The sequence below is a fragment of the Oncorhynchus clarkii genome, chromosome 8 (genome assembly GCF_045791955.1).
Source record: "Oncorhynchus clarkii lewisi isolate Uvic-CL-2024 chromosome 8, UVic_Ocla_1.0, whole genome shotgun sequence".
Taxonomy (NCBI): domain Eukaryota; kingdom Metazoa; phylum Chordata; class Actinopteri; order Salmoniformes; family Salmonidae; genus Oncorhynchus; species Oncorhynchus clarkii.
In genome coordinates, this window is record NC_092154.1 from 25,228,452 (window position 1) to 25,244,765 (window position 16,314).

The window sequence follows — 16,314 nt, forward strand, 5'->3', positions numbered from 1 at the left end:
TGATCATTCCTTTTAATAACGCCCATAAAATCTAATCTCAGTTGCTTAAACTTGGCCCTAAAACTGTCAGCCTATAAAATGGTAAGGTATTTACTGCCCCCCAGTGGTCCATGCATATATTGCAACTTGATTTATTTCTACTGCTGTGAATTTTTATTACGCAATGAAACAGAAGGGGGTGAGTGCTATGGCTGTACTACAATGTATGTTTAAGGGTTAGGGTTAGTGTAACTAACTGAAAAAGCGTGTGCAAGCAAGGAGGCCTACAAACCTGACACCAGCTCTGTCAGGAGGAATGGACCAAAATTCACCCAACTTATTGTGGGAAGCTTGTGGAAGGCTACCTGAAACATTTAACCCAGGTTAAACAATTTAAAGGCAATGCTACCAAATACTAATTTATTGTATGTAAACTTCTGACCCACTGGGAATGTGATGAAAGAAATAAAAGCTGAAAGAAATCATTCTCTCTACTATTATTCTGACATTTCACATTCTTAAAATGAAGTGGTGATCCTAAAACAAGGAATTGTTACTAGGAATAAATGTCAGGAATTGTGAAAAACTGAATTGAAACGTATTTGGCTAAGGTGTATGTAAACTTCTGACTTCAACTGTAGCTGTATGTATGCACATACAGACACTCACACAGCACCGCCCGCCAAAACAACCATTGATACGCACACACACATTTACCAAAAGATGATGCAAAATCTTAACAAACAAACTTACTAACAGCAGTAACACTAACCCACACTCTAATCCTAACCCTACAAGAAAAATATTTTTCTTTCCAACCCTGGTGAATGTTTTATGTTTGGCAATATTGATATCGCTGTTGTGACCATAAGCAGGCATTCCTCTCAACCTATAGTCCAAGCCTGTGGCTTCTACATGTCTCCTCTAGAGGACAGTACACCACACTTTACTGAGCTGATGTCCAAGAAGTTATACTGTCACTGTGAATAGAGATAGTCAAAGACTTTATTTGCAGACACAGTAAGACTGAACCATATTTTACAGGGTTCTTTTCTGCTTATGCATTCACCATTTCGACACAAAACCCACCACTGGTGTGCATGGCCAAAGAGATCTATTTTCATGTCATCTGTCCAAAGCACCTGTTCCAATTTAAGGGCCAATTCCGTTTAGCAGATTCCAGGCGTTTACATTTGTTGGATGACATGAAAATATATCTCTTTGGCCACACACACCAGTGGAGGGTTTGTCATCTGAATGAGAATGCATGAGCAGAAAAGAACCCAGTACCTACTGTAAAACACAGTGGTTGATCTTTGACGTTATGGGGCTATTTGGCTTCCACTGGTCCTGGGACCCTTGTTAAGGTCAATGATGTCATGAACTTTACCCAGTACCAGGACATTTTAGCCAAGAACCTGGTTGTCTCTGCCAGGAGGCTGAAAGTTGACCGCAAGTGGATCTTCCAGCAAGACAATGACCCCAAGCACACTTCAAAATCCACAAAGAAATTATTAATTGGCCACAAAAGCAACTTTTTGACATGGGCATATCAGTCTCCGGACTTGAAACCCATTGAAAACCAGTGGTTTGAATTGAGAGGGCAGTCCATAAGTGCACACAAAGGATATCAATGATCTGTAAGGATTCTGGAGGAATGGTCTAAGATCCCTCCTTGCCTGGAAACCCGACGTTGAATTGCATTGAATTATACGTCGGGCAGAAATGAACATGAACAGATATTAACCAGGAAAGTTTCCTCTCACGACCTTTGTAAGCCAGAATGCTGAATAAAATGATATTTCAACATACTGTACCTGCTTGTCCATGTGGTTGGTCATTTTGGCGGTAGGAATGTGAACTGGTAAAGTACGTTAAAATATCATTTTATTCAACATTTTGGCTTGTAGAGGTCGTGAGAGGAAACTTTCCTGATTCAAACGCTAATTTCTGCCCGATGTGAATTCAACGTCGGTTTCCAGGCAAGGATTCCTCCCAATGTGTTCACCAACTCATAAAGCATGTTAGAAAAAGGCTCAGTGCCAGTATGGAGTACCACAGAATGAGTCATACTACCCATAAAACGAGGAAATGGTTCCAATCGTTTTTCCACCATTCATTTTTCCCTTAGGGGATTTTAGAAACATAACAAATAAAGGCTGTGTTTGGTGTAGGCTTACATGACGTTTTGATAACCGTGTAAATCTTTCTTGGACAAGGTGATTTTTATCAATATATTCACCTACATTTACCCCCCAAAAAATAAAATGCTAATTAGCTGTTGATGTGGCTATCATAAAGAACTACAAATGCCATGATCTGGACGAGACTGCCGAATCGAGGCAAAGGTAAGATTCTCTGGATTAACTATCTAATATTAGCTAAATTTAGTAATGAATAAATTGGCTACATGTCGTTAAACTGTCAAATCTGTGAACTGTCTTGTGCCAGTTTTAAATTGACACATTACCTGTTGGCAAAGGTGTCAGCTAGAGATGACGTGCAGGAGCTTGCAGGGATTTGTAGTCTTGCATGTCTACTTTGATGCTAAATAGTATTTTAGAATCTGAGAGTAAATGGAGACAAATATATTGATTAAAAGTAACCTTGTCCGAGAGAGATTGACATGATTATCAAAACATCACGCCAGGATAAGTCTAGACGAAGCACAGCCCTTACTTTAAGTGTTTCTAAAATTCCATATGGGAAAAATGAATGGTGGGAAAATTATTGGAACCATTTCCCTGTCTGACCGCTAGGTTTTATGGGTATTATGACACCTCCAATGTGGGGCTCTAGACTCGCAAGGTGAGGTATTGAAAACAGGGGTGTCAGTCATTTTGACCACTACCTTTTTGAGAAAAAATATATTACTTGTTTTAACCAAATCTCTTTGCCTGAGCAATGCATTAGTATAAAATAATATAATTTCCACAATTTTTGGGAGCATACAATATACAGGTAACTGCTAAAATAATGGAAACACTTGAGTAAATTAGGGATACAAAGTATATTGAAAGCAGGAGATTCCACACATGTGTGGTTCCTGAGTTAAACAATGAACATCCCATCATGCTTAGGGTCATGTTTAAAAATGTTGAGAAGACCATTATTTTGGTTACCATGGCTATGCCTCCATAGGATGACTATGTCCCCCCACTCCACAGGGCACGAGTGGTCACTGAACGGTACGAAAACCATACGCCATGGCCGTCTCAAGTCACCAGATCTCAACAGAATTGAGATTCTGGAGCGTCACCTGAGACACTGTTTTCCACCACCATCAACAAAACAAATGATGGAATTTGTCATGGAAGAATAGTGTCACATCCTTCCGATAGTTTTCAACACTTATAAAATCTATGGCAACGTGCATTGAAGCTGTTCTGGCTCATGGTGACCCAATACCATATTAAGAAACTATGTTGGGGTTTCCTTTATTTTTGGCAGTTACCCGTAGCTCAGTATTTGAATTATTTATTTTACAGTCATTTTTGCTCCTCTTTATCAAGGGTGTCAATAATTTAGGAACCCACTGTATATGGGAGCCAGTTAGAGTGCTTCATGTCTGGATGTCAGGGCCAAACACACCTTCATCTTGGCACTAGACTGACCAGCTGAGGAAGCAGGAGACGGAGGAGAGGAGGGGGAGTCAAGACACCACTTTTCATGTACTTTCAGACTGTTGTAAATATCTGCTTTGACCCTGTTCACCCCATCAACACAGCACTTAGCCCTCTAAGGTTTAAGCCTACATAAACATAGCCTGTAGCCTGACTGAACATCAGTGTCATATTGTAGAAGACTGATAGAAGGGGAGGGCAACAGTGATTGATGTCTGTTGCGACAGCGTTGCCCTAGAAAACCCACAGCAACAGTTAAGTGAGGGGAATAACAAGCATTCTCCAACAGCCGATAAAGCAATAAGGAACACGAGAGAGATGAACGTTGTTTATCACAGTGAAGTCCTCTTTGTTAAAAATTAAACACTGTATAATGATGATAGCTCTTGAGAAATACAATTTAAATTGACATTGACACTGAAATTGGCCGTGACTAGTCTTACACACTGATGATGCACACGGGAGAGAAAGTGATTGAGTGAAGGTTAGGAGAATGGAGGAGTCAAGATGGGAGTCAAATATCTTAGTAAATGGGGGCTGGGGAGGGGATGTAGACTTGAGAATTTCCCCCTTATTTTCCTATAAAATCAGTAGGCCTAGAAGCAACAATAGGACACATTAAAAACAAGACAATGCATTAAAACCAAACTCTTTTAATACTACCGTAGAATCATGTCAACTACTTTTACATGGCTACCATGAATATTTGTACAAAAATGCAGTAAAAATAGTATTGATTAATATATACAGATATGTATCCTTAGTGTAGGCAGGCAGGTTGTACATGTAGAATGACAAGTACATTGAAGGTGTTGCACAAGTTTTACACAATAAAGATATTGGTCCCCCCCATCACTGATACTACTTCCCAATCCAACAGACTCTCAGAATAAAACAGACAATAATTTGATTTCAAAAATAATTGGAGAAAAAAAAATCTGTAAAATACAAATATCTGGACATTTTGAATCACATACAGGTACATATTGACAACATGCAGAATTCTTACTGTGTTTATGTTTAAGGATATGACTGCAGGACAAGCTTATAGAGCAGATTCAACAGACCAGGGGTCTAGGCGAAAAACACCAAAATCTAGAAACAAAGTCATTGCATCTATACAAGTCACCTCATTTTGGGTTGTAATGGTGTCTGTAGTACATAATTTGGACAGGGGCATGTTATTGTGTTGTTGGTAACCATCAGATAAATGCAGTGAGGGAAGAGTGTCTTAAAACCAGCACGTACGAAACAAAACAAGGATGAAGGACTACTGTTACCCCAACCATTTGAAAGAAAGAAATGTTACATGATTCAAACCTGGTGGACCGTATTCAATTTCATTTGATGTCTGTGTTTTTCAAAAAGGATAGTGGCACATTATTACCAACAACATTTGATCTGCTTTAAACGTCAATTATAAGCAGATGGGGAAATATTGCAGGTAGAAGAAAAGGGCATTTAGCGCAACCTACTGGAGCTTGGTGAAGTAAACCATATTATCAATCATCACACTTTGAACTGGGTCATCAAATCAGACCATTGGATTTGTCATCATCATCATCATCATCATCATCATCAGAGATCGGGGTTGAAATGACAGACACTGAGGTTACAGGCTGAGTGGTTAGAGTGTAGAAAAGCACCAGGGTGGAATCAGTGTGTCAAAAAAATGTAGAATCTCAGTGTTGGTGTAGTGTCTAAAAAAGGAAGGGCCAATAGCAAACTGATCACAACGCCCGTTCTCCACAAACAGACAGGGCATTTTAAATGCATTTTGTACAGAGCTTGTTCTATAGTCCTATAAGTTATTCAGGCATACCAAGACACTCATTGCACCAACACAGGAAAAACTCAACAAAACACACAAAGGGAAACAAAAATGATTGTGTGAGTGAGTGTCATTCCCCTTGACCATTTTCACAGAAACTGTGTAATAGCACTTGGAACATTTTGTGTAACATAATACGTTTTGTTTTTTTTCATCCTCACAAGATCGTTGTGATGCATTTTCTTATTCCTTATGAGTCTGAATAAATGTTTCTTTCTCGCTCTCTACAGAAGCACACAAACTGCAAGGAAACCCCATGCCTGAACCACTGTTCTCAAACAACACAATATCTCTATAAAAATGTAACCATGCACTTTATAGACTGTCTTCACGTGATGACATCTGATTGGCTATCCATTTTTTCCCTAGGAGGAAAAGGTCATTCTGTTTTTTTTTCTTAGTTCACTTTTCCCCCCTCTTTCTTTAAAACAGACTGTCAGGGACAAGACATGGACACAGAAAAATTCACATTGAGGAAAAAATCACAGAAATATCATTGTACATAATGTTTTCACTTGAAGGCGCATGGCTTGTAACAGGTTTAAACATTGTTTTCTGTGAAGAACACCGATAGCCAGAACACCCAGGGAGGAGAGAGAGAAGATAGAGAAGAGAGAGAGGTCACATTGACAGTTACATACAGCAAACGGAGCAAAGTAAATACACAAACTGTATCAGACCAGTGCATGCATTGGCAAGATAAAAAAAATCCCATGGTCGACAGACAGCACTGACAACATGAGGAACAACCTCTGACAACTTTAAGTATTGAGTATTTATAATATTCCTTAGGGTTACTTCAATTCATGCAGCGCCAGTCCCTCACCACCTCAGTGGCTAACATGCCCTGATGAGAGAAGTGCTATTCATCATTAGTGGTTGTGGTACATACGCAGTGGTGCGAGAGCAAAGCTAATGTCCAGCAAACAGTCCATAAAAGCGACCTATGGGCTTCTTTAAACTGGCATGCACCACAACCGCTAAGAGCTCAAAGCAAGGTGCTGCCCCATCACTGCTAACTGTGTGACATTACATCAACAGAATCATAAAGAGAGGAACCAATCACTGAGGGCATGGTGGCTGCAACTAGAAATGTGAAAATGATAGTGGACGGAAACTAACTCTGTGATCATACATGTAGCACATCAACGGCTGTATGTCGGCGAGGACGAGGAACAGAGATCACTCCCCCTCTGGCCCAGGTGGACAGCCTTAAGGCGGGAAGGCTGAACATGGGGAATGTTCCTGTGAGAGAGATGGGGAGGGGGGGGGGTCAAATTCTCCTCCCTCCACACGAGGATGTTACGGCAGGAAGTGGCAGGGGGACAGAGTTCAGTTGGACACAGGAAGGTCAGGGCGCCGGGTCTGGATGATTTTTGGTTTGGGGCAATTCTTTGGTTCCTCTTCCTCCTCCTCTGTGTCGCTATCGCACACGTGGACTACGACGCTGGGAGTGGACTCTGTTCCCGCATGCAGCTCAAACTTCTCTCCTGTAGAGAGTGAGTGAGAAGAGAGCGGGAGAAACAGAGACAGAGAGAGAAGGTAAGTACAAGGCAGACGTTTCAGAATTCAAAGCAGCAGATCTCAGAACATTTTTCTACAGTAGAATACATGACCTCAAGAGGGAGCCCACAGTCAGTATGACGAGGCAAACTCTAGGATTTTCTACTCATGAATTGGGGGCATTTCAGTGAGCAGAAGATTAATATACAGTCTTTGTAATTATCTGGTTATAAGGACCTCAACACAGGGAAGACTGAGATAATATGGGGCGGCAGGTAGCCTAGTGGTTAGAGCGTTGTGTCTGTCTAGATCACTGCTGTTTGTTGTTTTCTATCTTCCCTGTAACCTGCCCTGTCTGGAACTGCGAGGACTAACAGCGTAACCTATGTTCCTAGCTACGATGACAAAGACCAAAGCCGGCGGGAGTACCGTTGAGGACAGTGGTGTCTCTATCACACGTGAAGGATCTTTTAATCAAACAAAAAGAGTTCTACAAGCAGTTGTTACCACAACAGGAAAATACAGTTGAAGTCGGAAGTTTACATACACTTACGTTGGAGTCAGTAAAACTCATTTTTCAATCACTCCACAAATTTCTTGTTAACAAACTATAGTTTTGGCAAGTTGGTAAGGACATCTACTTTGTGCATGACACAAGTCATTTTTCCAACAATTGTTTACAGACAGATTATTTCACTTATTCACTGTATCACAATTCCAGTGGGTCAAAAGTTGACTGTGCCTTTAAACAGCTTGGAATATTCCAGAAAATTATGTCATGGCTTTAGAAGCTTCTGGTAGGCTAATTGACATCATGTGAGTCAATTGGAGGTGTACCTGTGTATGTATTTCAAGGCCTACCTTCAAACTCAGTGCCTCTTTGCTTGACATCATGGGGAAATCAAAAGAAATCAGCCAAGACCACAGAAAACAAATGGTAGTCCCCTACAAGTCTGGTTCATCCTTGGGAGTAATTTCCAAGCGCCTGAATGTACCACGTTCATCTGTACAAACAATAGTACGCAAGTATAAACACCATGGGACCACGCAGCTGCCATACCGCTCAGGAAGGAGATGCGTTCTGTCTCCTAGAGATGAACATACTTTGGTGCGAAAAGTGCACATCAATTCCAGAACAACAGCAAAGGACCTTGTGAAGAGGCTGAAGGAAACCGGTACAAAAGTATCTATATCCACATTAAAAAGAGTCCTATATCGACATAACCTAAAAGGCCACTCAGCAAGGTAGAAGCCACTGCTCCAATACCGCCATAAAAAAGCCACGGTTTGCAACTGCACATAGGGACAAAGATCGTACTTGTTGGAGAAATGTCCTCTGGTCTGATGAAACAAAAATAGAACTGTTTGGCCATAATGACCATCGTTATGTTTGGAGGAAAAAGGGGGAGGCTTGCATGCCGAAGAACACCATCGCAACCATGAAGCACGGGGGTGGCAGCATCATGTTATGTGGGTGCTTTGCTGTAGGAGGGAATGGTGCACTTCACAAAATAGATGGCATCATGAGGGTGGAAAATTATGTAGATATATTGAAGCAACATCTCAAGACATCAGTCAGGAAGTTAAAGCTTGGTCGAAAATGGGCATCCAAATAGACAATGACCCCAAGCATACTTCCAAAGTTGTGGAAAAATGGCTTAAGGGCAAAGTCAAGGTATTGTAGTGGCTATCACAAAGCCCTGATCTTAATCCTATAGAAAATTTGTGGGCAGAACTGAAAAAGTGTGTGTGAGCAAGGAGGCCTACAAACCTGACACCAGCTCTGTCAGGAGGAATGGGCCAAAATTCACCCAACTTATTGTGGGAAGGCTACCTGAAATGTTTGACCCAAGTTAAACAATTGAAAGGCAATGCTACCAAATACTAATTGAGTGTATGTAAACTTCTGACCCACTGGGAATGTGATGAAAGAAATAAAAGCTGAAAGAAATCATTCTCTCTACTGTTATTCTGACATTTCACATTCTTAAAATAAAGTGGTGATTCTTTTTTATTTATTTTTTTACCCCTTTTTCTCCCCAATTTCGTGGTATCCAATTGTTGTAGTAGCTACTATCTTGTCTCATCGCTACAACTCCCGTACAGGCTCGGGAGAGACGAAGGTTGAAAGTTGTGCGTTCTCCGATACACAACCCAACCAAGCCGCACTGCTTCTTAACACAGCGTGCATCCAACCCGGAAGCCAGCCGCACCAATGCGCCGGAGGAAACACCGTGCACCTGGCCACCTTGGTTAGTGCACACTGCGCCCAGCCCACAGGAGTCGCTGGTGCGCGATGAGACAAGGACACCCCTACCGACCAAGCCCTCCCTAACCCGGGCGATGCTAGGCCAATTGTGCGTCGCCCCACGGACCTCCCGTTCGCGGCCGGTTACGACAGAGCCTGGGCGCGAACCCAGGGACTCTGATGGCACAGCGCCACCCGGGAGGCTCTAAAGTTGTGATTCTAACTGACCTAAGACAGAGAATTGTTACTAGGAATAAATGTCAGGAATTGTGAAAAACTGTGTTTAAATGTATTTGGCTATGGTCTATGTAAACTTCCGACTTCAACTGTAGCTTCAAGTGTTTTAACCAAATCCTGGTGGATTCAACTGATAAATGAATGGACGACCTGACCAGAGAGGTCCCGGACCTGAATAACAGTTTGCAGTTCTCCCAGGGTCAGCTCGATGACAGCAATCTGTAAGTCATTGAAAGAGTAAATCAGTTCTGTGTGAATCTATGATAACAATGATGGATGAATCAGACTCTCAAGGGACAATCAAGGTGGAACAACATGGTGTGGACGGAATTGCAGAATCTCCACATGACGGAGACTGATGGATCACAGGAAGTTTGAGGTGGAGTGCGCCCACAGGACTGTAAAACCCACCAAAAAGCCCAGGTGACAAGCCCAGGACAATAGTGGTCAAGTTCCTGATGTTCAAGGACATGGTAGCTGTTCTGGAAAGAGCCAAGAACTTGAGAGGAACGTGTATCTTCCTCAATGAGGACTATTCTGAAGCTGTGCTCCAGAAGAGGAAAGAACTGGTCCCAGCCATGAAAGCTGCCAGAGCGAGTTGGATCTCTCCTCCTTCCCAGAAGCCTGGAGGGGATGAGAGATCCAAGCCTATGGGTTCGTAGCTTCAACCCCGCAGCACACACACACACACACACACACACACACACACACACACACACACACACACACACACACACACACACACACACACACACACACACACACACACACACACACACACACACACACACACACACACCAATTGATTAACGGACAACTGAATGTATATTTATTTTCCTCTTGCTTTGTTTGCTCTTTTCAGTATTATGTCTCTCTGATAAGCTACCCAGGAAAGGGCTGAAAATAGCCCATATTTAATATTATAAAAGTATTGACATTCACCCCCTTGGTGTTTTTCCTACTTTGTTGCATTACACCATGTCATTTAAATGGATTTTATTTTGGATTTCATGTAATAGACACACAAAATAGGGAAATTAACAAAATAACTTCACATTCCCCTCCCCAAAAAAAGGAAAAGTGGTGTGTGCATATGTATTCACCACCTTTACTATGAAGCCCCTAAATAAGATCTGGTGCAACCAATTACCTTCAGAAGTCACGTAATTTGTTAAAGAAAGTCCTCCTGTGTGCAATCTAAGTGTCACATGATCTCAGTATATATATATATATATATATATATATATATGTATATATATATGCACCTGTTCTAAAAAGGCCCCAGAGTCTGTAACAACACTAACCAAGGGGCACCACCAAGCAAGTGGCACTATGAAGACCAAGGAGCTCCCCAAACAGGCCAGGGACAATTGTGGAGAAGTGCAGATCAGGGTCGGGTTATAAAAAAATATCAGAAACTTTGAACATCCCACGGAGCACCATAAAATCCATTATTAAAAAATGGAAAGAATATGGCACCACAACAAACCTGCCAAGAGAGAGCAGCCCACCAAAACTCACGGACCAGGCAAGGAGGGCATTAATCAGAGAGGCAACAAAGAGACCAAAGATAACCCTGAAGTAGCTGCAAAGCTCCACAGCGGAGATTGGAGTATCTGTCCATAGGATCACTTTAAGCCGTACACTCCACAGAGCTGGGCTTTACGGAAGAGTGTTCAGAAAAAAAGCCATTGCTTAAAGAAAAAAATACGCAAACATGTTTGGTGTTCCCCAAAAGGTACGTGGGAGACTCCCCAAACATATGGAAGAAGGTACTCTGGTCAGATGAGACTAAAATAGAGCTTTTTGGCCATCAAGGAAAATATATACCCCAAGAGACTTGCAGCTGTAATTGCTGCAAAAGGTGGCTCTACAAAGTATTGGCTTTGGGGGGGTGAATGCACGCTGAAGTTTTCAGTTTTTTTGTTATTTCTCGTTTGTTTCACAAGAAAAAATATAAATAATTAAAAAAAAAGTGGTAGGCAAGTTGTGTAAATCAAATGATACAAACCCCCCAAAAATCTATTTTAATTCCAGGCTGTAAGAAAATAGGAAAAATGCCAAGGGGGGTGAATACTTTCGCAAACCACTGTACGTAGCCTTAGAAATAAGGTTCATGAAATCAATAACTTGCTAACATCAGATAACATTCATATATTAGCCATTTCTATAGAAGAGACAGAAATGATTATGGGAGAGGTGTTGTATATATTCAGAGCCATATCCCTGTAATGCTTAGAGAAGATCTTATGTCAAGTGTTATTGAATTGTTGTGGTTTCAGGTTCACTGGGCACATCTAAAGTAGGGATGCACCGATATGACATTTTTGCCCGATACCGATATCCGATATTTTCCTTGACAAAAAAACCCAGATACTGATAACCGATATTAACATTTTAGCGGCATTTTAAGCATTCTAGTACAATTAAATAGTTAACACACACACGGGGACGCAGCGGTCTAAGGCACTGCATCTCAGTGCAAGAGGCGTCACTACAGTCCCTGGTTCAGATCCCGGCTGTATCATATCTGGCTGTGATTGAGAGTCCCATAGGGCGGCGCACATTTGGCCCAGTGTTGGCCGGGTTAGGCCGTCATTGTAAATAAGAATTTGTTCTTAACTGACTTGTCGAGTTAAATAAAGGTTACACACACACCACACACACACACCACACTGACCCAAAAGTTATTTTGTTGGCATTTACGTATGACCCCCTTACCAGTAAAACATAATCAAAATCTATTTCCTTCATTTACTTGCTGTGCTGTTTTGTTGTTCATTTGTTTAGTCGTTTCATTCTCAACTAGGATTTTATCATACATGTCAAGCAGTGAAGTTTCAGCTCTGTCTGTCCGTGGCATCTCTTCCTCGGTGCGCACTGTCATTGTGTCCGTTTCCATCTTGTCCAGCTGTGTATTTTACGTAAACCCTGTTTCTTGTCCGCATTGAAGTAGCAGTCCTTGTACCTAGCATCGAACATGGTGGCGACACAGTAAATAGTCTCTGAGAGAATGCCACCAAATCGCTTGTTCACAGCCTCCAGTACTTTTGTAAGTTTTAACCCCACGATCTGTGTCGGCAGTTTTGTTGAGCAAGCGTTTCAATGCCATGACAGAGGGTATCACGTCTGCTGCAGAAGCAGTTGATTAGCTTATTTCTCAAGTCAGTTGTTCAAATGGCGCTAGGAGTGTGTTCATGTTTCCAAGTTTCAAACATGTTCTCAAATGCCATTGAAATGGCAGCAGTGGTATGAGAACCAGCACATTCTTGAGCATGCAATACGGCTTTCCTCGGTATGAAATCCTCGTCGACCCACTGTCCTGTCAGACTCAGTATGCTCATGGGGCTGACATTGGCTGGTCCAAATGTCAGTCATGAAGCTAATAGCAGTGACACTCATAGATGTACGTTTCAACAGTACTGTGCAACTCCAGTAGGGCAACATCTGAAGAATAGTGTGTACCGGGGCTCGACCAGTCGGCGAAAGCCAACATCATCCACAACAGAGGACGGTTGATTGTCAAGGACAATGAATTCCATTATCTTGGCGTTAAAGGATTTCACCTTTGAGTTGTCTCGCTGAAATGTTCTCACTCTTTCAAATGACTGCTCGTCTTGAACTTGTTGAGTTGTTGGAAGTGTGTGCTTAGTGTGCGCTCCATGGCATCATTCCGAAATCTACTTACGTCATATATGTAGGTATGCACGTCAGCTTTGACATCGGACTTGCGCATCAGCGTTAAATTAGACATTGGGCCGATGCCAATGTTGCCATTTTTAGCAAATATCGGCCGATTCTGATATATTCACCGATATATCGTGCATCCCTAATCTAAAGCCTTTTAGGACACCAATTGCGAACAGTCAGTATCTGAATAATATGTGTGAAGTGCTTGATAGTGTATGTGTTGTAAACAGAGAGGTCTACTTTCTTGGGGACCTGAATATTGACTGGTTTTCATCAAGCTGCAAGAGGAAGCTTCTCACTGTAACCAGTGCCTGTAATCTGGTTCAGGTCATTAATCCACCTACCAGGGTGTTTACAAACACCACAGGAACAAGATCATACACATGTATCGATCACATTTCTACTAATACTGTAGAACTTTGTTCTAAAGCTGTATCCATACCCATTGGATGCAGTGATCACAATATAGTGGCTATATCCAAGAAAGCCAAAGTTCCAACAGCTGGGCCTAAAATAGTATACAAGAGCTCATACAAAATATTTTGCTGTGACTCTTATGTGGATGATGTTAAAAATATTTGTTAGTCTGATGTGATTAATGAGAAGCATCCAGATGCTGCACTTAATAAATTTATGAAATTGCTTCTTCCAATTATTGATAAACATGCACCTGTTAAAAACTTTGTAGGGCCGAGATCCCGTTAACGGGATCGATATGACAACAGCCAGTAAAAGTGCAGGGCGCCAAATTCAAACAATAGAAATCTCATAATAAAAATTCCTCAAACATACACGTATCTTATTGTTAATCCCACCACAGTGTCCGATTTCAAATAGGGTTTATAGCGAAAGCACCACAAACGATTATATTAGGTCAGAGCCAAGTCACAGAAAAACACAGCCATTTTTCCAGCCAAAGAGTGTAGTCACAAAAATCAGAAATAGAGATAGAACTAATCACTAACCTTTGATGATCTTCATCAGATGACACTCATAGGATTTCATGTTACACAATACATGTATGTTTTGTTCGATAAAGTTCATATTTATATAACAAAATCTCAGTATACATTGGCGCGTTATGTTCAGTCGTTCCAAATACATCCAGTGATTTTGCAGAAAGCCACATAAATTTACAGAAAATACAAGTGTTATACATGGAACTTTAGATAAACTTTAGATAAACTCCTTAATGCAACCGCTGTGTCAGATTTCAAAAAAGCTTTATGGGAAAAAGCAAACCATGCAATAATCTGAGTACGGCGCTCAGAGACCCAACAAGCCAAAAAGATATCCGCCATATTGTGCAGTCAACAGAAGTCAGAAATAACATTATAAATATTCACTTACATTTGATGATCTTCATCAGAATGCACTCCCAGGAATCCCAGTTCCACAATAAATGTTTGTTTTGTTCGATAATGTCCTTCATTTATGTCCCAATAGCTACTTTTGTTAGCGCGCTTTGTAAACAAATCCAAAGTCACGAAGTGCGTTCACTAGTTGCAGACGAAATGTCAAAAAGTTCCGTTACAGTCCGCAGAAACATGTCAAACGGGTTTAGCATTTACAATTTACAACACTCATTTACAACTGCGACCTGGCCAAGATAAAGCAAAGCAGTGCGACAAAAACAACAACACAGAGTTACACATAAACAAATGCACAGTCAATAACACAATAAAAAAATCTATGTACAGTGTGTGCAAATGTACAAGATTAGGTAAGGCAATAAATAGGCCATAGAGGCAAAATAATTACAATTTAACATTAACACTGGAGTGATAGATGTGCAGATTATGATGTGCAAGTAGAGATACTGGGGTGCAAAAGAGCAAAAAGATAAACAAATACATGGAGCGAGGTAGTTGGGTGTGTTATTTACAGATTGGCTGTGTAGATTGGCTCTGACAGCTAGAGAGAGAGGGAGATTAGAGAGGGAGATATAAGTCTCCAGCTTCAGTGATTTTTGCAATTCGTTACAGTCATTGGCAGCAGAGAACTGGAAGGAAAGGCAGCCAAAGAGGTGTTGGCTTTGGGGATGTCCAGTGAAATATACCTGCTGGAGCGTGTGCTACGGGTGGGTGTTGCTATGGTGACCAGTGAGCTGAGATAAAGTGGGGCTTTACCTAGCAAGGACTTATAGATGACCTGGAGCCAGTGGGTTTGGCAAAGAATATGTAGCGTTGGCCAGCCAACGAGAGCATACAGGTCGCAGTGGTGGGTAGTATATGGGGCTTTGGTGACAAAATGGATGGCACTGTGATAGACTACATCCAGTTTGCTGAGTAGAGTGTTGGAGGCTATTTTGTAAATTACTTCGCCGAAGTCAAGGATCGGTAGGATAGTCCGTTTTACGAGGGTATGTTTGGCAGCATGAGTGAAGGAGGCTTTGTTGCGAAATAGGAAGCCGATTCTAGATTTAATTTGGGATTGGAGATGCTTAATGTGAGTCTGTAAGGAGAGTTTACAGTCTAACCAGACACCTAGGTATTTGTAGTTGTTCACATATTCTAAGTGGAGGGGGTGGGGGGGCAAGTTTCTGCAGGGGGTGCAGAGCTGTTGGCCGGGGTAGGGGTAGCCAGGTGGAAAGCATGGCCAGCTGTAGAAAAATGCTTATTGAAATTATCGATTATCGTAGATTTATCAGTGGTGACAGTGTTTCCTAGCCTCGGTGCAGTGGGCAGCTGGGAGGAGGTGCTCTTATTATCCATGGACGTTAGTGTCCCAAAACGTTTTGGAATTAGTGCTACAGGATGCAAATGTCTGTTTGAAAAAGCTAGCCTTAGCTTTCCTAACTGATTTTGTATATTGGTTCCTGACTTCCCTGAAAAGTTGCATATCGCGGGGCTATTCGAAGCTAATGCAGAACGCCACAGGATGTTTTTGTGCTAGTCAAGGGCAGTCAAGTCTGGGGTATATCTGTTCTTAGTTCTACATTTTATGAATGGGGCATGCTTATTTAAGATGGTGAGGAAATCACTTTTAAAGAGCAACCAGGCATCTTCTACTGACGGGATGAGGTCAAAATCCTTACAGGATACCTGGGCCAGGTCGATTGGAAAGGCCTGTTCCCTGAAGTGTTTTAGGGAGCGTTTGACAGTGAGGAGGGGTGTTCGTTTGACCACGGACCCATTACGGACGCAGGCAATGAGGCAGTGATTGCTGAGATCCTGGTAGAAGACAGCAGAGGTGTATTTAGA

The 16,314-nt window shown here is 41.7% G+C and overlaps 1 protein-coding gene across 3 annotated transcripts in view; it reads right to left on the reverse strand.

Moving 5' to 3' along the window:
• Nucleotides 1-4,235: 4,235 nt before the first annotated feature.
• LOC139415168 (calcipressin-2-like) overlaps nt 4,236-16,314 on the reverse strand; it is a 136,812-nt gene continuing 124,733 nt past the window's right edge. For 2 of the 3 annotated variants that reach the window (XM_071163049.1, XM_071163050.1), the window contains one exon: nt 4,238-6,923. In XM_071163049.1, the coding sequence (XP_071019150.1) occupies nt 6,766-6,923 (158 nt within the window). In that variant the 3' untranslated portion in view covers nt 4,238-6,765. Of the gene's footprint in view, nt 6,924-16,314 lie in introns of all 3 variants that reach the window. The other variant, XM_071163048.1, reaches the window with a different exon arrangement.